The sequence below is a fragment of the Macaca fascicularis genome, chromosome 8 (assembly GCF_037993035.2).
Source record: "Macaca fascicularis isolate 582-1 chromosome 8, T2T-MFA8v1.1".
NCBI classification, from domain to species: Eukaryota; Metazoa; Chordata; class Mammalia; order Primates; family Cercopithecidae; genus Macaca; species Macaca fascicularis.
In genome coordinates, this window is record NC_088382.1 from 78,409,496 (window position 1) to 78,435,466 (window position 25,971).

A 25,971-nucleotide genomic window follows, 5' to 3' on the forward strand; every position below is an offset into this window, starting at 1 on the left:
CTCCTATGATGATTGTCCTAAAAACTATTTTTTTGATACTAGTGCAGCCACTCAGCTCTCTTTTGATTAATATTTGCAGGAAATATCTTTTGATCATTATTCCTTTATTATTCTTTCTCTTCTCTTCTTTTACTATTACCATTATATGTCAGCACATCATACATGTTGATCAAGTAAAAAAACTATTGACATCTCAATCAATAACTGAATGCTATTCGATACAAATTTGCATCTATTTCTTATTGTAAATATAATGAAATTAAAACTCTTTGGGAATAGAAGGATATTTTCTTAACTAAGATATTGCCTGGAATAAATATTTATAGAATAAAACCAAAAAGTTTTCTGAGCATTGTTCATATGTTTTAAAGAAAAAAGGAAAAAAGACATAAATATTTTAATAGTAATTAACTTATGTGGGTAGAAAAAAACAGTTATTAATTCATTAAAATAATCCCTGTCTAAAATTTACTTAAAGTAGCTACTGTATATTAATCAGAAGAAATTTCTGAAGAAAAAAGCAACTTCTTAGCCCATTCAAAAGACTGTGAGCTTGGTAGAATGTAATATCTTCAGTGCAGAGTATTTTGTTACCTTAATCCCTATGTATCTAGAACAGTGACAAACACATCATTTATGCTATGAGAATGAGTACATAAATGATTGAATGAATAAATGAATAAATGCAGATAATGTAAGGATGGATTTATACTAAAATATATTCTAGCCTTTATGTGATACCAGTTTAGAAATTGTGTATTTTCAAGTAACCAAAAAATAGCACTTATACAATTCAAATTGGCATAGGGACAAAGATCTGCAAGGTAACATTATATTATCAATCTTCAATAGTTGTGTGCCATAGATAAGTAGGTTTTTTATTATTATTATACTTTAAGTTCTAGGGTACATGTGCATAACGTGCAGGTTTGTTACATATGTATACTTGTGCCATGTTGCTGTGCTGCACCCATCAACTCGTCAGCACCCATCAACTCGTCATTTACATCAGGTATAACTCCCAATGCAATCCCTCCCCCCTCCCCCCCCCCATGAGAGGCCCCGGTGTGTGATGTTCCCCTTCCCGAGTCCAAGGTTTTGATGAAGGTTTTGCCTTGTAATGTTTTGGCACTTTCAAATAACCAAAAAATAGCAGTTATACAATGCAAGCTGGCATAGGGACGAAGATCTGCAAGGTAGCATTATAGTGTCAATCTTCAATAGTTATGTGTCATAGATAAGATAAGTATGGTTTGATGAAGGTTTTACCTTGTAATATTAAGTATTTCTACTGGTTACCTATTGTGTGGAATGGTTGTGGATGATGAGTAGAATTTTGGCAGAAATGACAAGAAAGACATTGTCTATCAATATTCTGTGCATGATAGTGAATGCTGATCCTTTATAACCATTTCAAATTTATAATCCAGATGAGAAAATTGAGGTAAATATGTTGGTTTAGGTTAAATATCAACTCTCAGTTGTTTTGTTTACGCTTTTGAATTTAAGGGAGCCTTTCTCAGGGTTTTTTTTTTTTTTAATGATGCATTTAGCACAGAATATACAAAGATAAATAGCTGGATATTTATAGACTGTCATTATAATTTTAGGGAAAAAAGAGAGTATATACATACATATATGTATAGAAAGTACAGGCTACACAAATATTAAAAAATGAGGACAGGAGAACAATAGCTGAAAAATCATGATATGGATATACAGAAGGCAGGAGACATGAAGTAATTATCTCATTATAATCAGTTTTCAGTATTTCATAACCGTAGTACTGGGGATATTTCCTGGCATATTTAAAATGAAAGTAAAGTACTTGGGGAGAACTTTCAGATAAGATCATTAGCATTTTTTAAATTTTAGAAAACAAGGTTGAAAGTTATTTGGTTCAAAAGAAATATATAGACAGTATCTCAAATGTTATGTGGAGGAAACAGTAAATTTGTTTTAAACTCACAGAAACTATTGGTGGAGGTCATATTGAGTTAGAATTTGATGACTATAATAAAGAATTGTTCAAAAATTAGCACTCCTTAATATACAATAGACTGCTCTGTAACATAGTGTCCTCGGGGAAGACTGAGGAAAAGCCATTTGCAAGGTGCTGTGGGTGGCCTCCTGCACTAGAGTGAGCTCTGCGTCGGTGACCCCAAAGACTCTCTTGAATCTCAGATTCTGTCATCTTCCTCTACCGGTTTTATTAGATAGTTGATACTGTTCTTCTATTTCTCATTTTCCCTGTGGATATTTTTTTTTTTTTTTTTTTTTTTTTTTTGAGACAGAGTCTCGCTCTGTCACCCAGGCTGGAGTGCAGTGGCCGGATCTCAGCTCACTACAAGCTCTGCCTCCCAGCTTTACGCCATTCTCCTGCCTCAGCCTCCCAAATAGCTGGGACTACAGGCGCCCGCCACCTCGCCCGGCTAGTTTTTTGTATTTTTAGTAGAGACGGGGTTTCACCGTGTTAGCCAGGCTGGTCTCGATCTCCTGACCTCGTGATCTGCCCGTCTCGGCCTCCCAAAGTGCTGGGATTACAGGCTTGAGCCACCGTGCCCGGCCAGCACTCCTTAATATACAATAGACTGCTCTGTAACATAGTGTCCTCGGGGAAGACTGAGGAAAAGCCATTTGCAAGGTGCTGTGGGTGGCCTCCTGCACTAGAGTGAGCTCTGCGTCAGTGACCCCAAAGACTCTCTTGAATCTCAGATTCTGTCATCTTCCTCTACCGGTTTTATTAGATAGTTGATACTGTTCTTCTATTTCTCATTTTCCCTGTGGATATTTTTAAAAACATTTTTAAATGCTAACCCTTTACTTTTAAGATGTAGTATGACTTAAATAAGGTTTTCAATCTATCAGAAAAGTTTAGAGATGTTCTTATCCAAAGACAGTATATCAGACAAATGACTTCCCAAATTTCTTTCCATTACTTACCAAAACAGCTTTTGAAATCACCCAGCATGGCTGATTAGATCCTGATTATACCGTGGCTTTGGTTGTCCTAGTTGGATTCCCATGATAAGTTATGCAAGATTTGTTATATGTATCAAATTGTCACAAGCTACAAAAACATTACAAGAAATTGGTCTCAGCTCCTCTCAGAAGTTGCCAAGGAAAAGTTCTTGGGTACAGTATTAATTAGTTCTCTATTGTACAGCATATAATTTTCCCAAAACTCAGTGGCTGAAAACAGCAACAACTTGTGGTTTCTCGTGATTCTGTGTGTAGACTGGCCAGTTCTGCTGGCCTCACCTGACGTGCCCGTGTGGTGCATTCAGTGGGTAGGTCTGCAGGTGCTGGGCTCAGCTGGGATGATGGGAAGCTGGGCTGTGTCTGGTAGATATCTCGGGATATTGACTAGGATTTGAAAAAAAACCTGAGTTCTTGTTTTGTAAATTAAAAAGAAAATATAAAGAGAGACCTTGATAGCATATAGTAATTAGCAGAAAATCAGATAATGTAGTGATACAGATTGCAGATTAGAGAAATTATTCAAAGAAGGTTAACAAAAGTGCCAAAGTTTTAAGGAATCTGATACTAATATTGTTTTTTCCACTCCCTCATCTGAACTTCTCTCTCTTAAACCTAGGTTCCTCCATAGGTTTCCCATGGGGAATGGCCTGTAAGGTAGCAGTCGTGGGCCTGGAAGTGTTTACTAGATTGATCATGGTCACTGTGTCTACTCTCTGCTGCTAGCACACTGGTGTGTTAGTAATTTTAGTTGATATCCCTGTCCCAGGGTCCCTTAAACCAAGAAGCTCAGATGAGGCAGCGGCATTCATTTTCAATTGTTAATTTCTAGGTTTATTTAAATTACAGAAGGAATATTTATTTATTTTGACAATGTAAAATATACAGACCTGTAGAAAGTGAAATAGTCTCCTTCACTTGTCTCCCCTCAAATTCTACTCCCCTAGAAATAGTTTGTATCTTCGTATAGTCTTTTCCTTGTACTCATTAGCAGATATGATATGGATGGGTTGGTTTGCTGCATAAAAGTGACCTTAAGCTGTACATGTTCTTAAGCAATGTGTTTTTATTATTTTAAAATGCATTGTCTGGCTATTAATAAAAAGAAAAATAATAGATGTTAGCAAGGAAGCAGAGAAAAGAGAACTCTGTTTTTTTGTTTTCTGAGATGGAGTCTCACTCCATCACCCAGGCTGGAGTGCAGTGGCACGGTCTCGGCTCACTGCAACCTCTGCCTCCCAGGTTGAAGCTATTCTCTTGCCTCAGCCTCCCAAGTACTGGGACTACAGGCGCCCGCCACCATGCCCAGCTAATTTTTGTAATTTTTTTTGGTAGAGATGGGGTTTCTCCATATTGGACAGGCTGGTCTCAAACTCCTGACCCCGTGGTCCACCCTCGTTGGTCTCCCAAAGGGCTAGGATTATAGGCGTGAGCCACCATGCCTGGCTGAAAAGTGAACCCTTACACACTGTTAGTGGGAAAGTAAACTAGTACAGCAACTATGGAGAACTGTATGGAGATTCCTCAAAAAACTTAAAAAGAACCACCATTCAATCCAGCAATCCCCCTACGGGGTATCTACCAGAGGAAAAGCAAACAATATGTCCAAAAGATACTGTCTCTCACATGTCTATTAAAGCACTATTCATGATAGAAAAAATGTGGAATCAACCTAAGTGTCCATCAGTGGATATATGGATAAAGAAAATGTGGTGCGTATACACAATGAAATACTACTTGGTCATTGAAAAAAAGAATGAAATCATGTCATTGGTGAAACTGGATGTTATTATCTAAAGTGAAATAATCCAGGCACAAAAAGACTAATATTGCATACCCTAACTTATATGTGGGAGCTAATAAAGCTGATCCCTTGCAGGTAAGGCAATGAAAGATAGATAACAGAGACTGGGAAGGGTGATTGGGACATGGGGGAGAATGAAAGAAGTGGGCTAAAGGGTAGTATAAGCATATGGTAAGATAGAAGGAATAAATTCAATGTTTGATAAAACAGTAGGGTGACTATAGTTAACACAAGTGTACGGTACTCTGTCGATGCACACCCTAAGTGTTGGTTAAATATGTACTCTATGTTGATATTATTATAGTTAATTAATTAACATTGTTCACAGTTAAGCCATACAGTGACTTGATTACTACATGTTATATACATGTAACAAAATTTCATGTATACCTTATACATTTGTACAAATAAAAATAAAAATAAAATGCACTGTGGAAATATCTTTATGGTAATATACTTAGATTTAACTTGCCCTTTTAAATAATTGCATACAATGTGAATGTGAGATAATTTATTCAACCATTCCTTTGTTGAAGGACATTTAAATTACTAACAGGGTTTTGTGGTCACAAAATATTTGCTAAAATAAACAAAGTCTTGCACTTTCTGTGAAAATGAGCAACCTTGTACATATGTATTTAAATACAGGTGCTTTCATTTCTTTATGATGACTTTGCCAGACATAAGATTGCTGGGTTACAGGGTCAGTGCATTTTTCATCATAATAGATATTGCCAGATTACTTTTTAAAAAGGTGACAGAATGATATATTTCGTTAGGTGGAGACTATTTCCTATGTCCTTACCATATAAATCTTTTTAAAATTTATTTTATTTTTATCAAAACATAATGGTACATGGTTTAAAAAAGGTAGTACTGAGAGAGTAGTGTCCTTTTTTCTACCCAACTCGGCTCCTAACCTGCAATCACTTTCACCTCTTTTAGATGTTGCTTCCGGTCCCTAAATCTACACAATCAAACATAAGGTTCTATTCCTTTTTAAATTTGAGGCATTATCTCTTGACATCCTTCATACCTTGTGCTCCAAACTCTAGCCTCCATCTCATCCTGGCTGTATAGTAATGCAGTTATTTCAAATGTTGATTAAATATGTACTCTACCTTGGTATTCTTATGACTAATTAATTAATATTGTTCATGGTTGAGCCTTAGATGTCCATCTGTTCTAGAATTGATAGTTCTCTTGCTTTTCTGCTTGCTTTGTTTACTATGTACCCATCTCTAATGTTTTGCCAAACTCTACCCAAAGAGTTAAACGTTCTCAATATGATCAGAAACAAGTAAAATTAACTTCTATTTTATAGTTATCCTTTATTTTAAAAATTTTTAGAGACTTCTCTCCTGTAGCCCTCTGTCTTATTGCTCCATGTTTGACTCATTGGTTTCTAGACTTCTTCTCAATTGCCTTTTAGACTGTCTTTCACTATCTTCCTGAGAATTCCCTGTTCCTTTTCCGTATTGGGAGAGTGGGAGGTCACCTGTTTCCTGAAATCCAAGTCTTGCCAGTTTTTGATTTACTTGGTTATTTTGGTAGAGTACCTCCAGTAGGAGCTTTCTGTAAAAGAATGCTTTTGCAAGATAACTTTTTCAGTTCTTCAAAGTATCCTAATTAGTTCCTTAGTTGGGTATACAGTTCTAAGAAGTACTCTATAGTTGGAATTTGGAAGGAATTGCTTCTTTGTCTTCTTAGGCCAAATGTTACCTTTGAGAAGTCTGGTATTAATTTGATTTACTATTTTTGCCCCTGAAAAGTTTTACATTGTTTTCTTTATTGCACTATTAAAACATGTTTTTAAATATGCCTTGACTTGTGCTGGACATTTAATGGGCCCTTTAAATCTGAAAAGCAATTAAGTTCTTATATTATTATTACGTTGACATTGTCCTCCTGGATTGAAGCTTTAATATTTAAATGGTGTGAGATATTGACTTTCTTAGCATCCCTCTGTTCAGAGACTTAGGTTTCAGTTTTCTTTGCCTTGTGAAATCCAGTTACCACTCATCCATCTATTTTGAATCTTCTCTCAAAATATATTGCTACTTCTTGCCTAATAATGTCTTCTCTGCTTGTTCAACTTACTCTTTGAGGAAAGAAATCCCTTCACTGTAGTGCCATTTTAGTGGGAATTTGAGGGGGACATGAAGATAAATACATATATTTAGCCTTCTATGAATGTCCTAAAAATATTTACTAAATAATTACCAGTTGCTGTTGAGGGAATTAGTGTTTTTTTAAGCTGATGACATAATACAAAGTACATTTTGCCTGTGTGTTTCTCTCTGTGTTATAGAAATGATTAGTTTTAAGTCAATACCTGACTTTTCTTTTCTCTATAAACTCCACCACACTCCCCTTTACTTTTTCAGTTAAAATATTTTCTTTAAACCTGGCTTCATATCTTCCCCTCTGTTTTCTCACAAGAAAATCATCTTCAAGACAAACATTTTTTTATTCTATACATTGATCTTGGTACAATCTTTCACATAATGGTGAATGGTCAGTTTGTGTCATTATGTAGCATGCTTATGAAATTACCATTTTTTTTAAACATAGTGCCAAGGTCAGTAGAGCATCCAAAGTGGAACTGGAGGACTAAACCACAAAGCCGTGATTTTGATGAATTGAATCACATCCTTCAAGAGAGCAAGAAGCTGGGGAAAGCCCTTGAGAATCTCTCCCGAAGTAAGTTCATTTACTTGATTATAATTGAAACTCCTAACCAATATTAAAGCAGAAGCATTCATTACTCGTGCCAATAACCCATATATAACATCCTCATTCTAATTCTGCAAGAGGCTGAGCAGTTCTAAGGGCATGAGATTGGAAAGGAACTTGATTTTGCATATTATACAGATTCTTGGGTAGACTGATAACATGGAGTAGAAAGAGCTGTAGAACTCCTCATAGCTGTTTGGCTCCAACATTTCTACATGGTTTCTGTTATCCAGTTTAAATGTGCACCTACTGGTAGCTTCTTCATTCTTTTCTTTGGAAACATACTGTTTTGCATCTTTCTAATTAATTAACATACCCATTGCCTCTGTGAGTTTTTGATGTCTCTAAACTTCTTAAAGATGGTAGCTGGAGCAAATTCTTCTTAGAATCTTTTCAGAGCCAAGCACGATGCCTAGGGATTTTTTTTTTAAATGAAAGCAACATCTCTGTAATCTGAGGACTTAGGTTATGGTTTTGCTCTGCCATCTATGACATAAATCATAATAAATCAGATAAATCATTTAACCTCCATGTGTCTTGGTTTGCTCATCTCCAAAACAGAAAGACATGATTATGCCTCCTTCTTCTGCTAGGTGTGAAGGCTTAAAAATGATACATTTCAAGTAAAACCTTTTAAATAACTGTTATTGTCATAAGAGTTGGCAATTAAATGATTATTTAGATTTAATAAATTCACTTATATATGCAGCCATACATATACATTTTATGGTTTTAGTAGTGAGTTAAAAGTATTCCTACATTTCTTTGGTTCCGTTAAGTTTTTCTCAATTTTAAAAATTAGGCACCTTTAGAAGCCCATTGATGCCATGGCCTCACCAAAATTTTATTTTATTCCCATAGAATACTAAAGATTTTCAGTGGAAAGTAGTTAGAACACGAGCAAATTCTAGTGGATTATATTTTAGGATCTCTATTTTTATTTTAGATAGCAGAGTTTTACTAATTTCATGATTTTTATCAAAGGTAAATATTTTCTTGCTATATTTTGAAAGAATATATATATATATACTTACATAGGTAGTTATACATATTTACATTTGGTATTGTATATGTGTGTGTGTGTGTGTGTGTACAGCTTTAGTTTTTTCAGACCTCTTCATTCATAGCTCATTAGATCCTTCTAGATTTTTGTGCAGTGAACCCTTTTCAGAAGTTAAGCTGCCTTATCACAGGATCTTATGCTTTGCCGTTAGTAAAAACCCTCTGAATGGGATTCAAGAAAACTCCATGTTTGCTTAAATTTCCTTTTGTAGAAAATAACAGTTAAGTGAGTTTTCAGCTTATGACTATATTATGTTTAGGAAAAGAGCCTGATCCTCTTCATATGACAAAGGCACATATTCGTATTTATGAATCTTACCCTTTGGAGCAAAGCCTCAGGACTCTCTATAGCCTCTCAATTTACCTAATAACATGAACTAAAAGAAGGGTGATTGAAGAATGTGTCTGATCATTATAAAGACTTTCAAATAACACGGTCAATCAACTGTTGTCCTTTAAAATGTGACACCTGCCTTTCAAACACTTGTTATATTGTTGTTAATTTGTAAGGTAGTATTTGCTCTGTTCCCCCAAATTTTTAATACAGGGATTAGACTGCATTTCAGTTATGCAGTGGCCCACATTTGTAGCAGAAGTGTCAGAGTTCAAGCTGTGGACCCAGACAACCTGGCTGCGACCTTTCAGGTTGTCTTACCCTGTTTGGGTTGCTATAGCAAAATACTGTAGCCTGAGTGACTTATTAACAATAGAAATTTGTTTCTTATAGTTCTGGAGGGTGGGCAGTCTAAAATCCAGGTGCTGACACCTTTGGTATCTGATGAGGACCTGTTTCTTGGTACCATAGATTGTATATCTTAGGTGTGTCCTCACATGGTGGAAGGGGCAAGGCAGCTCTCAAAGGCCTCCTTTATAAGGTTAGTAATCCCAATCATGAGAAAGGAGCCCACATGTCCTCATCACCTCCCAGGCTCCACCTCCTAACAACATCACATTGCAGATTAGAGTTTAGCTTATGAATTTTGGGAGGACACCAATACTCAGATCATAACACAGGTGGAGCCCCGCAACTGAGTCCAATGATCAGAAGCTAGTGGGGACCATGTTTAATACTTGCAGGCAAGCCTGGAAAAACAATAAAGACAGTCCTTGGTCATCAGAGTAGAAGATATACAGATATAGGACATTATTCTTGGGATAAAATAAGGGCCAGAAAAGCTATCAGGTGACTCCATAGTGAGGCCAGAATGAAGTGTCATAGTCAACTCCTATAGACATAGTAGAAGGTTGCTTTTGGCTTCACTTAATGGTTTTAAGGGACTCTGCTTTCTTAGGGTATTCTGGTGGGATTTATGTGAGTTAAGAGGATGGTTGGTTACATATAGAAGACTTGCTCTTTTCTTTGACTATTTTTCTAAGCAAAATGATACTTTCTTAGAATGACTTGAGTTTCTATGATTTTCTGTATCTGAGCTTTAATATTGAATTGTCTTAGGCACGTGTTTACTACCAAGTTATCAACATGCCTGCCCTGGTCAGTATACACGAATACAAATGCAGTTTTACTGTTTGCTGATGATTGTTTATCAGTCTAGTTGCCCAGAGTTTAGCTATGTAATGGCATTCCTACTTTCTCCAACGTGAACCAGGATGTAATTCATTTTCATCTGACTCTTATAGTAGTTTCAACTTGTTAACTCTTTTTCTATGATAGTAGCTTTATTACCCATTGTTTTAATTACTAGGAAGACATAGGGGATGGGATTTTCCTCCAGGTACGTTCATAAGGAATACTCCATGTCTTGATATTGTGGACCTTTCTTTCCGGTGGCATAGCCATTGAGGCAAAAGGCTGAAAGTTTTTAGTGATCTAATTTTAATGTAGTCACTGATGAGAATTCACTTCATCTTAGCTGTACAGTCTAAAAAAACCTATATATTTTAGAAGTATTATTTTTTTAAGTTGAGATTGACAGCAAATAATCATTTACATCTCTCAAAATGATAGTTATTTCAGCTCATCTACTGCCAACTTTTAGAGACTTAAATGAAATGAACACACACACATACACACACACACACACACACACACACACACACACACTCAAATAATACCAGGGAAGACTAGATAGTCTCTTCAGTTTGCAAACATGATTTCTGTTTCAGTAACAACTGTACCATGCTATTTTTCTGGCTTTTTTTCAAACTTTTCAATGTAACATTTTATCTTAAAGTCAATCATAAACCGTGGCAATCTGCATGATATTGCTCTCTTGTAAAGGCAGACATGTTAGAATGACTTCCACAGCAGCTTGTGTCGCCACATAGTCATGATGAAGTAGGCATAGTGGGTTTTTGGTGCCTTGATCCCTCACTTTCTAGCATTTCTGTACTTTCCTCAAACATTACTTTTTTCTTCCCAGGAGCCTGGGCTCTTACCCATTCCTTCAAGTGTTTGCCCCCATCTCAATAGTAATTTACTACTAATTCTTTGAGGCCATGATGTAGTAGCTGTCTGATTTTTTCCTTTAAAAGACACGCCTGATTAGGCCAGAGCCATGTAGAGTAATCCCCATTCTGATTTGCTCAAAGTCTCCTGGTTAGTATTCTATTCAAGGGTGTGATAACCCTTCATGCTCAGGAGGCCCACTCAGAATCAAAGAGGAAAAGATGCCACAAAAGTGAATCCTGAGGGCCATCTTAGAATTCTGCCTGCCATAGATATTATTATTGCTATTATTATTTATTCACCTATAGCATGCTCCAGCTAAGCATTTTCCAGTAGAAATGTAATGTTTGCCAGGTATACATTTTATATTTTCAAACAGACACATTTTAAAAAGTCAAAAAGAAATATGTGAAAACAATTGGAATAAAATGTTGTATTTAACCTAATATATCCAATTATTATGTTTCATTGTATTCCATATAAAAAATTTTCGAGATATTTTGTTCTTTTTTTTTTTTAAATTCTAAGTCTTTAAACTCTAGTATAAATTTTAATTCACAGCACCTCTCATTTTGGAACTAGCCACATTTCAACTGGTCAGTAGCCACAGGACAAGCGGCTACTGTACTGGACATCACTGCTCTAATATCAACAAAAAAAATCCACAAAATCTCTTCTCTTGAGATTAACTCCAGACATCATCGGTTTTCCTTCTTCCTCCTTCATACAATGTTTGAAAGAGTAGTTATGATGCGGCATCATTGTCTGGGGTAAATACCCGAGGTTCATTGTCTCACACCAAGGGCATGGAGGGCACAGACACAACAAGAAGTGGGTTTAAGAGTGGAGGTTTAATGGGCCAAACAAAGAAAAAGGAGAACAGTTCTCTCTCTTGCGCGAGAGAGGGGTGCCCAAATGGGACTTCTGGCCCGCTGCAGAGTGCACCAGATTTTATAGACAGGCTTGAGGAGGCAGTATCTGATTTACATAGGACCCAAAGATTGGTTGGACCAGGCGTGACGTTTACATAACATGCCAGGAAGCTGGCTGCCCTACCCTAATCTTATTATGCAAATAGACTTTCCACTTGGCTGGCGCCATGTTGTCTGCTCCCTACTGCACAGGCGGTTGGAAAGGAAAAGGGAAGACAGAGCCACCGTTTGAACGTCCCTACTCCCAGATAGCCTTTTCCTATTGACACAACTGCCAGCATTTACCCATGCAAGCTTCCAGCTTGCTTGTCTGTCTGCAGCTGGATTTTACAGTCTGCTCTTTGCTAGAAAAGAAAATGATTTTGGAGCTGCTTTTCATTAAAAGGAAAACCTTACTGAGAGCTTCTTTTCCCTCACTACCTGCCTAAATAATTTCTTTTTAACTCCTATATCAGTTAGTGCTTACTGTCTCTACTTGCTCATCTTCCTTCTAATCCTCAAAGCAATTATATAATCACACCTATACTTCTGAAACTTATCTCACACTGGTCACCAAGCGATTTCCAAATTGCCAAACAGCATAAGCAGTTTTCCAGTCCTCATGTTACAAAATTTCTCTGGTAGTTGTAAACCCCGTTGATTACTCTGTCATTCTTCAGACTCTCTGTTCGCCTCCTTTCTGGGAGCTGGCCCTCCAACCTCTTTGGATGCCCTTTGCATCACTTCCTGTAGGTCTCATTCAGGAGTTTATCTTTCTTCCCTGCCACTCTTAATGCTATTCCTATGGTTCGTGATTCACCCTTTGCCTTTGTCCTTTCAAGTGCTCTCTCTGTTCAACCTTATTCACCCTCGTCATTTATCACCCCTACACAGCTAACTCAAATGAGTGTATTCATTCACCCTTATCATTTATCACCTCTACACAGCTAACTCAAATGAGTGTATTTCCATCCACACCTTTTATGCGTTTTTACAACATGCCGAAAGTGTATCTCCACTTGGCTATCCCAATGCCATGTTAAACTCAATGTATCCAAATGGACCACACCTCCCTCTTCAAATGTGACCTTTCGGCTGCATGCTGTGTGTTAGGTGGTGATACTATAACTTACCTATTCTTCCAAACTGGAACCCTTCTAGATTCCTCTCTCTTCCTTACTGTTCATAACTGATTAGTTATCAAATCTTGCTAATTTTCCCTCTAAGATATGTTTTGAGTCTGGTTTATTTCTCCACTCCTATCAATATCTTCTAGTTCATCCTCTCAACTTCTCTGACCAGATTATTGGTTTATCCATTAAAGATATTTCATTCCTGCCCTGTGTCAGAAAAAAAAAGAGGACAGCCTCTGCCCTTATTGAGCTTATGGTTGACTGGACTGCTATAACTTCATGTTTAGGAGAATCATGGCCAAAATCTCTGTGGCTTGATACAATGTAAATATTTTCTCACTCAGAGAATAGTTTCATGTGATGTTCCAGAAATGCAGACCTCTTCCATCCTATCATTCTACCATCTTCAACACGTGACTTTCAAGGTTGCTGCAGAAGCAGAAAGAGCCTGTGGAAGATCATGGGGCAGGTTTCTAATGCAAATCATGGAAGTGGCATACATTATCTGCCCACATTCTACAGCTAACTGCAAGGGAGCTAGGAAAAGTAGGCTAGCTTGGTGCCTAGGAGAAACAAGGAACACACAATATTGATTTGCTTCTCTGTTCTGCAGATCAGCCTTCACTGTAAGTGTAGTGCCTCTAAAGTGAAAGCCTGACATTCACTTGTTTCAGGTATTCAGTGCCTCCCTAAAACTTCAGAGAAAGTGCTCCAGGATCTGGCCCTTTATCAGGTCTCCAGTACCATTGCTTATGACTTTCTTTAGGCAGCACACTCCCTCAAGGTTCCTCCTTTCCATGCTTTTGCTTGTGCTGTCCCCATGCCCTGAAGTGTCACTGGTAGTCAGCTCCTTCCACTGCTTCCCTCTTCAGCAAGCCATATTTACTATTCTCTTTAGCTTCACCTCAAATACCACTTCCTCCAAGATTATTTCTCTTTTGCTGTCCTCTTCTGGGGTGGATTTGCATCGCCTCTCTTTGTGCTTCTATATGTTTCTCTGAACACACTTATCTGCTACGATCTGTTTTATTTATCTCCTCTGGACCTTGAGTTTCCTGAGGGCCGAGCCACTTTGCTCTTGCAATCCCTAGGACTTGGCACAAAGTTTAGCATATAACTTGGTTACAGTTTGCTTGAAGAGGGCTACCTCTGGTTCCATTTCATCCTGATCCCTCTTTTCTGAGACCTCCCCCAACTCTGGCTTTCTTCATTTAAACAAGCCTTCTGCTTTTTAAAATATGAGCCTTTGGGATAAGATGACATGGGTTTGGCTGTTTGTAGATTTGGCTTGTTTGCTGGGATCTTTGGCTTTGACTATGATGCTTAAAAATAAATAGATAGCTAAGTAAGAGCATAAACAAATACATAAACAACCCAAAAGCTAAAGAGCAGTAGTTTTTTATTTCATGCAATTGGCCAACAAAACCTTCTACTTTGTGAGGCAGTATTCCCAGGGTGGCGGGGTTTCCAGTGTTCTCTGGGTCTAATGCTTTTGCTGCTTCTGCCAGCTCCCCGTGACTTGAGACAGTGGTGGTATGAGTATCTTTAGGGCATCCAGATATTGGTCCATGGATTTCAGTTCATATGAAAACACTGGCTGGAGCCTTTCCAAGGAAAAGAGCCCAGCTGCTGGGGGAAACAGAGGACAGATATTTATGCTCTGTGACTGCTAATAGCAACCTGCACTCAGCCAAGAGAAAAAAATAGCAAAGGACTTTTTTAGTGAGTCAGTCAGGGATGTACCCAAGAAATCTTTTCTGAAAAACAGACTAAGGAGTGATAGAATAACTATGCATGAGAGAAAATAGAGATGGATAATGTGGCAATTACTTGTTCATTCATTCCCACATTCATTGAATGTATACGGGAATGCAAAGATGACTAACACGTGGATCTAGACTTCAAGCTTACATTTTAGTAGTGGAAACAGGTTTGGAAATCATAGTTTCAAAGCCTTGTACAAAGTACTTTAACAGAACAGAGGAGGCATAGAAGAATCTCCAAAGGAGTTTAGGGACAACTTGATAGAAAAGTTATCTGAATCAAATTTGGAAGTATCCAAAGGTCAAGGTACAGTAGGAGGAGAGTCAAGATATGTCGTGCAGACAGATAATCCTGGAAGAGAGAAGCATGTGTGTAAGGATGTATTTCAAAGAAAGAGGAAGTTTTATCATTGAAAAGGCCACAAGGATGACTGAATAGTAAAAAGGAGAGTTTTGTTGCTGATACCAGTTTGCATACCAGCAAGAGATAGTCTCTGGTGTGAATTAAAAGTGCAGAGGGAAAGGGCAGGTTGGATTTTATGCCTTACAGGGTCTGTATTACAAAGGTGTCATACATATTCAGTAGGTTTCGGGGAAAGCCATACATATTTATGTGGGCAGTTGAGTACATGCACAATGGGCAAACATATATGTAACATGCATCCTGTGTTCACTTGGGGGTGTGGTTTTAGCATTAAAATGAAGTGGAATATCACTATGTCAAAAGGTGAATCATAGGATATAAAGACAGTTTATGCACAGTCTCTATAAGTTGGCTGAAACTGGCTTAAAGTCTGCAGTTGCTTATCAGAAAAGAATGTTTGTAAGGCTGGTCCTGTTACCTTAGTGGTCTGGCTTGTAATTCAGAGTTAGGGAGGGGGTATGATAATTTTCCTAATAGCTCTTTTTGCTAGGGAGTTTAGCAAGTGTATGGATTTTCTTGTAACCATAGGAATTTAGGAAGTTGCCATGTCAGCTGGGCCTTGAACTCTCGACCCCTACCTAGCCTTCATTTCCTTGACCTTGAGGTCCATCCTAGTTGATAAAGGGGTGTCTATTTTGATCTCTCAGATCACAGGTCATATTGTTGGTGCATGAAGGGTGAAACAAATAATAAAGGGAATGAAGCAAGAAGTCTGGGTTACAGAGAAGTCAGGAATCGGGGGTAGGGACTTCTATGCTACAGGAATCTTGTCAGTAGATTATGATCCTAAGCAAGTTTGAATTTTTTGTTTACCAATCACTCTTGGAGGCAACATGGGGACAGAGTTGATATGGTCCATGCCTGGAGGCAAGGACAGAGATGAATAGAGCCTGAAACAAAGTAGAGACTCCTCATGGAGAACCTCTGTGAGGGCAGTGCAAAGGGGAAATGTAGGGTTGGAGCCTCCACACACAGTTCCCACTGGAGCACTGCCTAGTGGCACTATGAGAAGAAGGCCACCATCCTTCAGATCCCAGAATGGTAGATCCACCGACAGCTTGCACTGTGCTCCTGGAAAAGCCACAGACACTCAATGCCAGCCATGAAGGAGGAATGCCCAAGGCTGTGGGAGACACCCCTGCATTTCCCCTTTGCACTGCCCTAGCAGAGACCATAGCAGGACTCCACCTGTGTAGCAGACTTCTGCCTGGACATTCAGGCATTTCCATACATCCTCTGAAATCTAGGTGGAGTTTCCCAAACCTCAGTTCTCAACTTCTGTGCACCCACAGGCCCAACACAACATGGAAGCCACCAAGGCTTGGGGCTTGCACCCTCTGAAGCAATAGCCCTTGGTCCCTTGTAGCCACCACTGGAGCTGAAGTGGCTGGGATACAGGATGCCATGTCCTGAGGGTGCACAGAGCAACAGGGACTCTGAACCTGGCCCAAGAAACCATTTTTCCTCCTAGGTCTCTGGGCCTTTGATGGCAGGGGCTGCCATGAGTACCTCTGACATGCCCTGGAGACATTTTCCCCATTGTCTTGGTAAATAACATTCAGCTCCTTGTTACTTATGCAAATTTCTGCAGCTGGTTGGAATTTCTTCCCCAAAATTGGGTTGTTCTTTCCTACCACATAGTCAGCCTGCAAAATTTTCAAACTTTTATGCTCTGCTTCCCTTTTAAACATAAGTTTCAATTTCAGATCATCTCTCTCAAGTTCAAAGATCCACAGATCTTCCCTACAGATGCCACCAGTCTCTTTACTAAAGCATAGAAAGAGTGACCTTTGCTCCAGTTCCCAGTTGCTCAAGTTTCTCATCTCCATCTGAGACCACCTCAGCCTGGTCTTCATTGTCTATACCACTATCAGCATTTTAGTCAAAACCATTCAACAAGTCTCCAGGAAGTTCCAAACTTTCCCACATCTTCCTGTCTTCTTCTGAGCCCTCCAAACTGTTCCAACATCTGCCTGTTACCCAGTTTCAAAGTCGCTTCCACATTTTCAAGTGTCTTTTTAGCAGTGCCCCAAACTCCCAGTATCAATTTGCTGTTAGTCTGTTTTCACACTGCTATAAAGAAATGCCTGAGACTGGGTAATTTATAAAGGAAAGCAGTGTAATTTAATCACAGTCCCACATGGCTGAGGAGGCCTCAGGAAACTTACAATTATGGCAGAAGGAGAAGCAGGCACCTTCTTCACAAGATGGCAGGAGAGAGAATGAAAGTGAAGGAGGATGAGCCTCTTATAAAACCATCAGATCTTGTGAGAACTCACTATCATGAGAACAGCATGTGGAACACTGCCCCCATGATCCAGTCACCTCCCTTGGCCAACGCATGGGGATTACAGGTTTCTCCCTCAACAAGTGGAAATTACAATTTGAGATGAGATTTGATTGGGGACACAGAGCCAAACCATATCATATGCATACGATATTATTTGAAAGAACACTGAGTAAGCTATTGTCATTAGTTGTCTGTGAATGGGGGCTTATTTTATTTTTTCCCTATTTTTTTATGCTAAACATGTCTTGATTTGATAAAATGAAATATAAAGGGTGTATATTTGCAATAGAAAAGATGCAATTTGACTTGAGATCAGTATGTATATAGTTACTTTATAAAGAATAATTTTAAGAATAATTAAAGAATAATTTTTAGAGACTACTGGAAGCAGAAGCTTGTATGCAGTAGATAGAAGAAGGAATGGACAGCAATGAAGAGAGATGAGGAGTAGAGAAAGGAGGAGTATGTCCTTCTGCAAAAAGTTATGATGGAAGTGAAGATGTGAAAGAGGGCAGCAATTAGTGGGGAAATTTGGAATTTTTTGGTCATTTCAGTCTGATTTCCTTTAGTTTCTTCTGTGCATGTATGAGAGAGAAACAGAGAAACAGTAAGAGAGAGAGAGAGAGAGAGAATATGTATGTGTCTGTGTGTACATTTAATGGATTTTAGGGTATTAGGGGAAACCAAGATAAAGAACTTGCAGATTCAGGAAAGGGAGAGAAGATAATAGATGGAGCAAATACAAGAGATGGAGGTTGGGGATGGAGCCAAGAAAACAAATGGATATAAGTGCACTTTGTCCTCTGAGACTGAAGAGAACAGCATCCATGGCTTTTTGAGGGGGAGGAGGAGTCAGGAAGTCCAGGAAGTTCAAATCTTATAGTTTTCAAGTTTTCAGGATGTTAAACTTTGAGGTCCTATACAGTAAGAAGGAGGAAGAGATGGGTAGAGGGGCCTGATGAAAAGCAACACCATTTGGAACTATCCTTGGAGAAATGAATGCACTGGTTAATCAAGGATGAAAATTGGTATGTGCTTCTAGAGCAGGGTTCAGCAAACTCTCACCCATGGGCCAAATCCAACCCATAGCCTGTTTTTGTGGCTCATGTTCTAAGCATGATTTTTACATTTTAAAAGAGTTATTTATAAAGAAAGAAAAATAATGTGTGAGTATGATATGATCTATGTCTAGAATATTTACTATTTAGCCCATAACAGAAAATTTTTTCAACTTTTATTCTAGGATACCCAATTAATATGATTTGGCTGTGTCGTCAACGAAATCTCGACTTGAATTGTATCTCCCAGAATTCCCATGTGTTGTGGGAGGGACCCAGGGGGAGGTAACTGAATCACGGGGGCCAGTTTTTCCTGTGCTATTCTCACGCTAGTGTATAAGTCTCACAAGATCTGATGGGTTTATCAGGGGTTTCCACTTTTGATTCTTCCTCATTTTCTCTTGCCACCGCCATGTAAGAAGTATCTTTCACCTCCTGCCATGATTCTGAGGCCTCCCCAGCCATGTGGAGCTGTAAGTTCAATTAAACCTCTTTTCATTCCCAGTTTTGGGTATGTCTTTATCAGCAGCATGAAAACTAATACAGTAAATTGGTACTGAGAATGGGGTGTTGCCAAAAAGATACCTGAAAATGTGGAAGCAACTTTGGAACTGGGTAACACATAGAGGTTGGAACAGTTTGGAATCCTCAGAAGAAGACAGGAAAATGTGTGAAAGTTTGAAACTTCCTAGAAACTTGTTGAGTGGCTTCAACAAAAATGCCGATAGTGATATGAACAATAAGGTCCAGGCTGAGGTGGTCTCAGATGGAGATGAGGAACTTGTTGGGAACTGGAACAAAGGTGACTCTTGTTATATTTTAGCAAAGAGACTGGCAGCATTTTGTCCCTAGAGATTTGTGGAACTTTGAACTTGAGAAAGATGATTTAGGGTATCTGGCAGAAGAAATTTCTAAGCAGCAAAGCATTCAAGAGGTGACTTGGGTACTGTTAAAGGCATTCCGTTTTATAAGGGGAGCAGAGCATAAAAGTTTGGAAAATTTGCAGCCTGACTTTGCAATGGAAAAAAAAAACCTATTTTCTGGGGAGAAATTCAAGCTGGCTGTAAAAATTTGCATACTTGGCCAGGAGCCTGTTGTTAATCCCCAAGACCACAGGGCAAAATGTCTTCAGGTCATGTCAGAGACTTTCATGACAGGCCCTCCCATCACAGGCCCAGAGGCCCAGGAGGAAGATGTAATTTCGTGGGCCAGATCCAGGGTCCCCGTGTTGTGTGCATGAGGAGCCCTGTGTCCCAGCTGTAGCTGAAAGAGGCCAACGTACAATGTGGGTTTTGGCTTCAGAGGGTGTAAGCCCCAAGCCTTGGCAGCTTTCATGTGGTGTTGAGCCTGCGAGTGCACAGAAGTCAAGAACTGAGGTTTGGGAACCTCTTCCTAGATTTTAGAAGATGCATGGAAATACCTGGATGCCCAGGCAAACATTGCTTCGGTGGTGGGGCCCTCATGGAGAACCTCTGCTAGGTCAGTGTAGAAGGGAAATGTGGGGTTGGAGCCCCTACACTGAGTCCCTACTGGGGCACCACCTAGTGGAGCTGTGAGAAGAGGGCCACCATCCTCCAGACCGCAGAATTATAGATCCACCAAAAGCTTGCACCGTGTGCCTGGAAAAGCCACAGACACTCAAAGCCAGTCCATGAAAGCAGCCAGGAGGGAGGCGTACCCTGCAAAGCCACAGGGGCAGAGTTGCCTAAGACCGTGTGCGCCCACTTCTTGCATCAGCATGGACTCGATATGAGACATGGAGTTAAAGGAGATCATTTTGGAGCTTTAAAGTTTGACTGCCCTACTGGATTTTAGACTTGCATGGACTCTGTAAGCCCTTTGTTTTGGCCAATCTCTCCCTTTTGGAGTGACTGTATTTAACCAATACCTATACCCCAATACCTGTACCCCCATTGCATCTAGGAAGTAACTAGCTTGCTTTTGATTTTACTGGCTCATATGTAGAAGGGACTTGCCTTGTCTCAGATAAGACTTTGGACTGTGGACTTTTGGGTTAATGCTGAAATGAGTTAAGATTTTGGGGGACTGTTGGGAAGGCATGATTGGTTTTGAAATGTGAGGACATGAGATTTGGAGGGGCTGGGGTGGAATGATATGGATTGGCTGTGTCCAGTTGTATCTTCCAGAATTCCCACGTGTTGTGGGAGGGACCCAGGGGTCCCCAATTGAATCATGGGGACCAAATTTTCCTGTGCTATTCTCATGCTAGTGAATAAGTCTCATGAGATCTAATAGGTTTATCAAGGGTTTCCGTTTTTGCTTCTTTCTCATTTCCTCTTGCCTTTGCCATCTAAGAAGTGCCTTTTGTCTCCCATCATGATTCTGGGGCCTCCCCAGTCATTTGGAACTGTAAGTCCAGTTAAACCTCTTTTTGTTCCCAGTTTTAAGTATGTCTTTATCAGCCATGTGAAAACAAACTAATACACTAATTGAGGATAAAATTCCTCAATTTCTAGCAGGAATCCTCTTTAAAAGTAATTAGCAGTCTGTATAAAGGGTGTTTTTTAAAAAATGTATTTTAAAATATAAGTAGAGATAAGGTCTCACTATGTTGCCCAGGCTGGTTTCGAACTCCTGAGTTCAAGATATCCTCCCACCTCAGCTTCCTGAAGTGTTAAGATTACAGGAATGAGCTGCTGTGCCCAGTCTAAAGGGTGTTTTGATTGACTAATTGTCAGAGGTTGTTGATCAGCCATTTACTGATAAAGGTTCTACTTACACAGGTATTTGCTTTAACATTACTCTTTATACTCAGTGGCATGCCAGTAAGCTAACTCTGAAAATAAGCCCTGATTTTCAGCATTTGTCAATTTCCATGACGTAAATATTCTCACTATGGCTAATTTCAAGCTATCCATGTGACATTACTGAATGAGTTGTTGGGAAGGAATATGGGGAGTTGGTTTTCACAAGCCAGTATGGGCCAGCTGTAGCAAAAAACTGATATTTCCAAGCTATATATGCTCTATTTTTGTATTTGAATTTTATCTCACAGTTGAAAAAAGGCTTTAAAAAAGAAAGAATTGGGGAGTCTAATTTTCTACATTATAATACAATTGGCATTTTTTTCCAATAGGGAAGTAGGTTTTAGAGAAATAGTACCATTTTATACTATATGCGTTTTTGAACCTGCTTCTGTGAAATGAATTACGCTAAAGTATAGAGAATTTTGAAGAGTTGCTACTTCCATTTCTTATAACTACAACCTAATTCTAACTCTGTGGCTGAGCAGATGCCTAGAAAGATGCAAGTCTTGAAGAAACCGATAGCTCTTATTTCCCTTATAGAAGGCAACTCAAACATGAGAAAATGAAAACTGTGTTTGAAATAAGTTTCTGATACTAATGTGTTTTGTGCTGTGCTGGTCTGTGCAAATATACCCCCAAAAGTCTGAGAAAGCTGAAAAGCCGAAGAAAGAGGCTGCAAGTTGAATTTAGAAAGAAACATTTAATAGGGACTAATGAACAGAAGCCATGTGTGTGTCTGGGGAGGTTGCAAGACAAGGTGAGTCCCTGCACCATTATCTTCCAGACCCAGGACTTATATACCATAGGGAAAGGGCATACGTGATTTAGAAGGGATATGTAGGACAACTGAAGCACAATAGCATCAAGGTTGTTTTGACCTAATGGCAGGATTTATGGTAAGTACCTGCTCTTAAACAAGGAATAATAGATAAATGGGAAATCTTAGAGGTATTCCCAGAATTGGGTTGATCAGAAGTCAACATGGCGGATTAGCATCAAAGATGGAGTTGCTTTAGCCTGTGCACAGTGAGACTTCTTTGGAGTTGGGAATAAATGGAAAGGCCCATAAACTAAATGATACAAATGGAGGCATCTAGATAAGTTTGCTCCACGGTGAATCAGGAAATTCTACCTGATTCATGTCTACCAATGACATGCCTGTGGGAGCCACTGCTTCTTTATCCAGAAGAGAAGCTCAGTTTCTCAAAGAACTAATTTTCCCCTTCTCTGCCAGGCAGCTCACTCCTACAGCTGGACACCATTGCTACCCTAAGCAATGGTTACTTTGTGTATTGGGACATTCTTGCATTGCTATAAATAAATACTTGAGTCTGCGTAATTTATAAGAAAGGAGGTTTAATTGGCTTACGGTTTTGCAAGCTCTACAGGAAGCATAACACCGGCATCTGCCTTTGGGGAGGCCTCTGGGGGCTTACGATCATGGCGCAAGGCCAAGCAGGAATTCGCAGTCAAATGGTGAAAGCAAAAGCAAGAACAAGATTAGGGAAGGTACTATACATTTTCTATGCATTTTCAAAGGACAACATCATTTGAGAACTCACTATCGTGAGAGCGGCAACAAGGACATGGTGGTAAACCATTCATGAGAAATCCATCCCTGTGATCCAGTCACCTCCCACCAGCCCCCACCTCTAACACTGGGGATTAAAATTCAACATGAGATTTGGTCAGGGACACAAATCCAAACCATATGACCCTGATAGGATGTTTCCTTTAAGCTCTAGTTTGACTTTTACAAGGACCATATGTTCCATTGTTCATTAAGAGTCCCACCCTCAAATCCTGGGCTTTTCTTTCTTACAACATATCTTAGCAACCCAATTCGTTTTCTTTTGCATGTTTTCTGTTTTCTGAAGATCCCCAGTCTTCATAAACTTAAAAAAGAATCTCAATTTAAAGTATAATACCTTTTAAAAGTTAATAAAATGCCTAAAAGTTGTTAATATCTTCTCAGGGAATAGCTGTGGATGTTCTGCTAGACACTGGGAGAAATATCCTAGCTACTCAGTATAAATGGTTCCCATTAGAGCTTCATGCCTCCGTGAAGCGTTTCATTAAAATTCTTTCAACTGTTTTTAATCTGTTTAAGCTTTGATTAAAAATGAAATAAGAAGTAAAAAAAAAAAAAATGCCCTAGGCAACTTGACACTGATAATAGAAAGCTGAAAGAATTACTGATAATAGAGTGAAGATTTATTTGGATAATTTCTCAGGCAAACTCATCAAAATATATAAATTTTAAGAAAATATGATAATAAGAATTTGAACAAAATATGGTCAGACCAACAAGTTGGCATAATTAAAGGCAAAATTCTTTCTCCAAACTGAGTTTTCCATTTAGCTAGTTTGGGTTTTATTCTGGGGTCCGTTACTTCTTAGTACTGAAATATATCTTCAAAGCAACGTTTCTCTTCATCTCCATTTTCAACTGCTAAAATTTTCCAGCCCTGAAAAACAGCTCATATGTTTGCTCAAATTGAGAGGAGGTAGCCCATGAGTAATGTGCAAGTTCTGTGTGACACACATTTTGACTATTCACAGGGCTTTTTTACTTACTTGCCAGTTCTTGCTTCTTTCTGGAAAAGTGATATATTGCTGCTATCTTTATGAATAATGGATTCATAAATATGAGGCATAAAAGAAACTTAAAGATCAACTGGTAGCTTTCTAAAAGTTAAATGAGAAAACTCTTTTTGCAGGCCTGAGAGCATAATGCAGGAAGTTAAAAAAAATCAAGACATCGGGCTGGGTGTGGTGACTCACCCCTGTAATTACAGCACTTTGGGAGGCCGAGGCGGGTGGATCACGAAGTCAGGAGTTTGAAACCAGCCTGGCCAATGTGTGAAGCCCCATCTCTACTAAAACTACAAAAATTGGCTGGGCATAGTGGCAGGCCCTTGTAATCTCAGCTACTCGAGAGGCTGAGGCAAGAGAATCGCTTGAACCCGGGAGGTAGGAGTTGCAGTGAGCTGAGATCCAACCATTGCACTCCAGCCTGGAAAACAGGACAAGACTCTGTCTCAAAAAATATATAAATAAAAAAGTAAATAAAAATAAAAATAAATCAAGAGATTAAGAGAGTGTAAAAAATCCCAAATAATTGAATTATGGATTATTTAATTCCAGATATCCACGCTTTATGACTTTGGGTGAGAAAGAGAATTTTGTTTCATATTATCTATGCTCTCTCTTTTAAAATAGACTAAGCCCTTTAAAATTTTATATTTAAGATATTCAGTCTTAATCTTGAATTCATATTGGAAAGGAACATTTTTATAGAATTAAATTACATGTAAATAGAAGCATTTAAAAGACATGTTTGGATTTTTATAAATTGTAATAATGTATTTTAAATCTATAGACTGTGACATAAGCCATTTAGTATCCCATAAATGTCCTATCTTTTCTTAAAATCTGAGTTATTCTAAATGACCATTTGTAATTCTCTATATTTTTTAAGCCCAAACATTCCACAAATGATTCATGTTAGGTCTTCACAAATGTTTATAATTGCCCTCTGAGATCTCTTAGTCTTACGTCTTCCCCTTGACTGTGGTGCCATCATATCTGAGTTCTCCATCACGGTTCACTCAGCAGTGATACAGCCCAGCTCCAGTGCTAGCCCTCCTTAAAGCTTTTTCTCCTTTAACCGTTTGAAGGCACTACCTTCATAATACAGCAAGTCCTTGAATAATTGTTAAGCTTTGGTCACCCAAAATCCCTGAAGTGGTAGTTAGACTCTCTTTTAATATGTGATACATAAAAATTCTTAGTTACCAATGACTTCTACCAAAAAAAAAAAAAGAAAAAGAATTTTATAGAATATTGAAGAATAAGCCCCAAATGTACCTATGTTTCTAGTGTCTTCTACAATGGGATCTACAATGGTGCCGTTTACTGAGATGAAGTTGTGTGTACTTTTTTGGCTTTGTGTATAATTGATTCATTAGGTTAGTGGTGTGGGAGATGATATAAGAACTAATAAAATATCATTTACACCCTCCACGTCTATCCCTGAGACAGGCAGGGGATCTGAACCCTGTAACATGCTCTTTTTACTCAGGTTCATTATCCTGAGGCTGTTTTCAGGTTCTCTTTTCCAACCCAACTCATTCTTTCTTGTGCTTTGTAGTCTGCTGAACTTCAGCTTCAATTCCTATTCTCATTTTCTCCAAGTTCTCCTGGGCTTCAAACTTTAGGCCTTTCCTTATCTCTTGGCTCATTCCCTACTGGGGTTTGACAACAACCCCCCTTTGATCTGTGCCCTGAATCTGAGAGCTGCTCCAGTGCCCTGCCACAGTGCTGAAGTTCAGCCCCATTGTTCAAAAGAATAAAATGGAGAGTGAATTGGGAGGATGATGTCTTTAGTCTGACAAGTTGAGAATGGAATGCCCACAAGAATTCAACAATTAGCTCAGGAAGAAAGTCTGTGCTGGCAGTAAAGCTGTGCCATATAGAGAAATAAAAATATCAAAGGTATGCAGTAGATTATCAAGAGAAGTATAACAAATGAGAAGAAAAGACAGCTCAGCAAAGAGCCCTTGCCATTTCAGGAAAGGACCCCTATGCCTACAAAAAAGAGGATTCCTCTGAAGGAGACAAAGGAGCACAGAAA

General features: G+C 38.8%; 1 protein-coding gene across 19 annotated transcripts in view; it reads left to right on the plus strand.

The window, feature by feature from the left end:
• Positions 1-25,971, plus strand: part of C8H8orf34 (chromosome 8 C8orf34 homolog) — a 496,138-nt gene that overhangs the window by 122,434 nt on the left and 347,733 nt on the right. For 12 of the 19 annotated variants that reach the window (XR_012416463.1, XR_012416464.1, XM_065519322.2 and 9 more), the window contains exon 4: positions 7,358-7,486. The exons of the other annotated variants lie outside the window; for them this stretch is intronic. Coding sequence is in view for 10 of the 12 variants with exons in the window: in XM_065519322.2 (XP_065375394.1) it covers positions 7,358-7,486 (129 nt within the window). In the remaining 2 variants the exon portion in view is untranslated. The remainder of the gene's footprint in view (positions 1-7,357; positions 7,487-25,971) is intronic. 19 annotated transcript variants of the gene reach the window in all.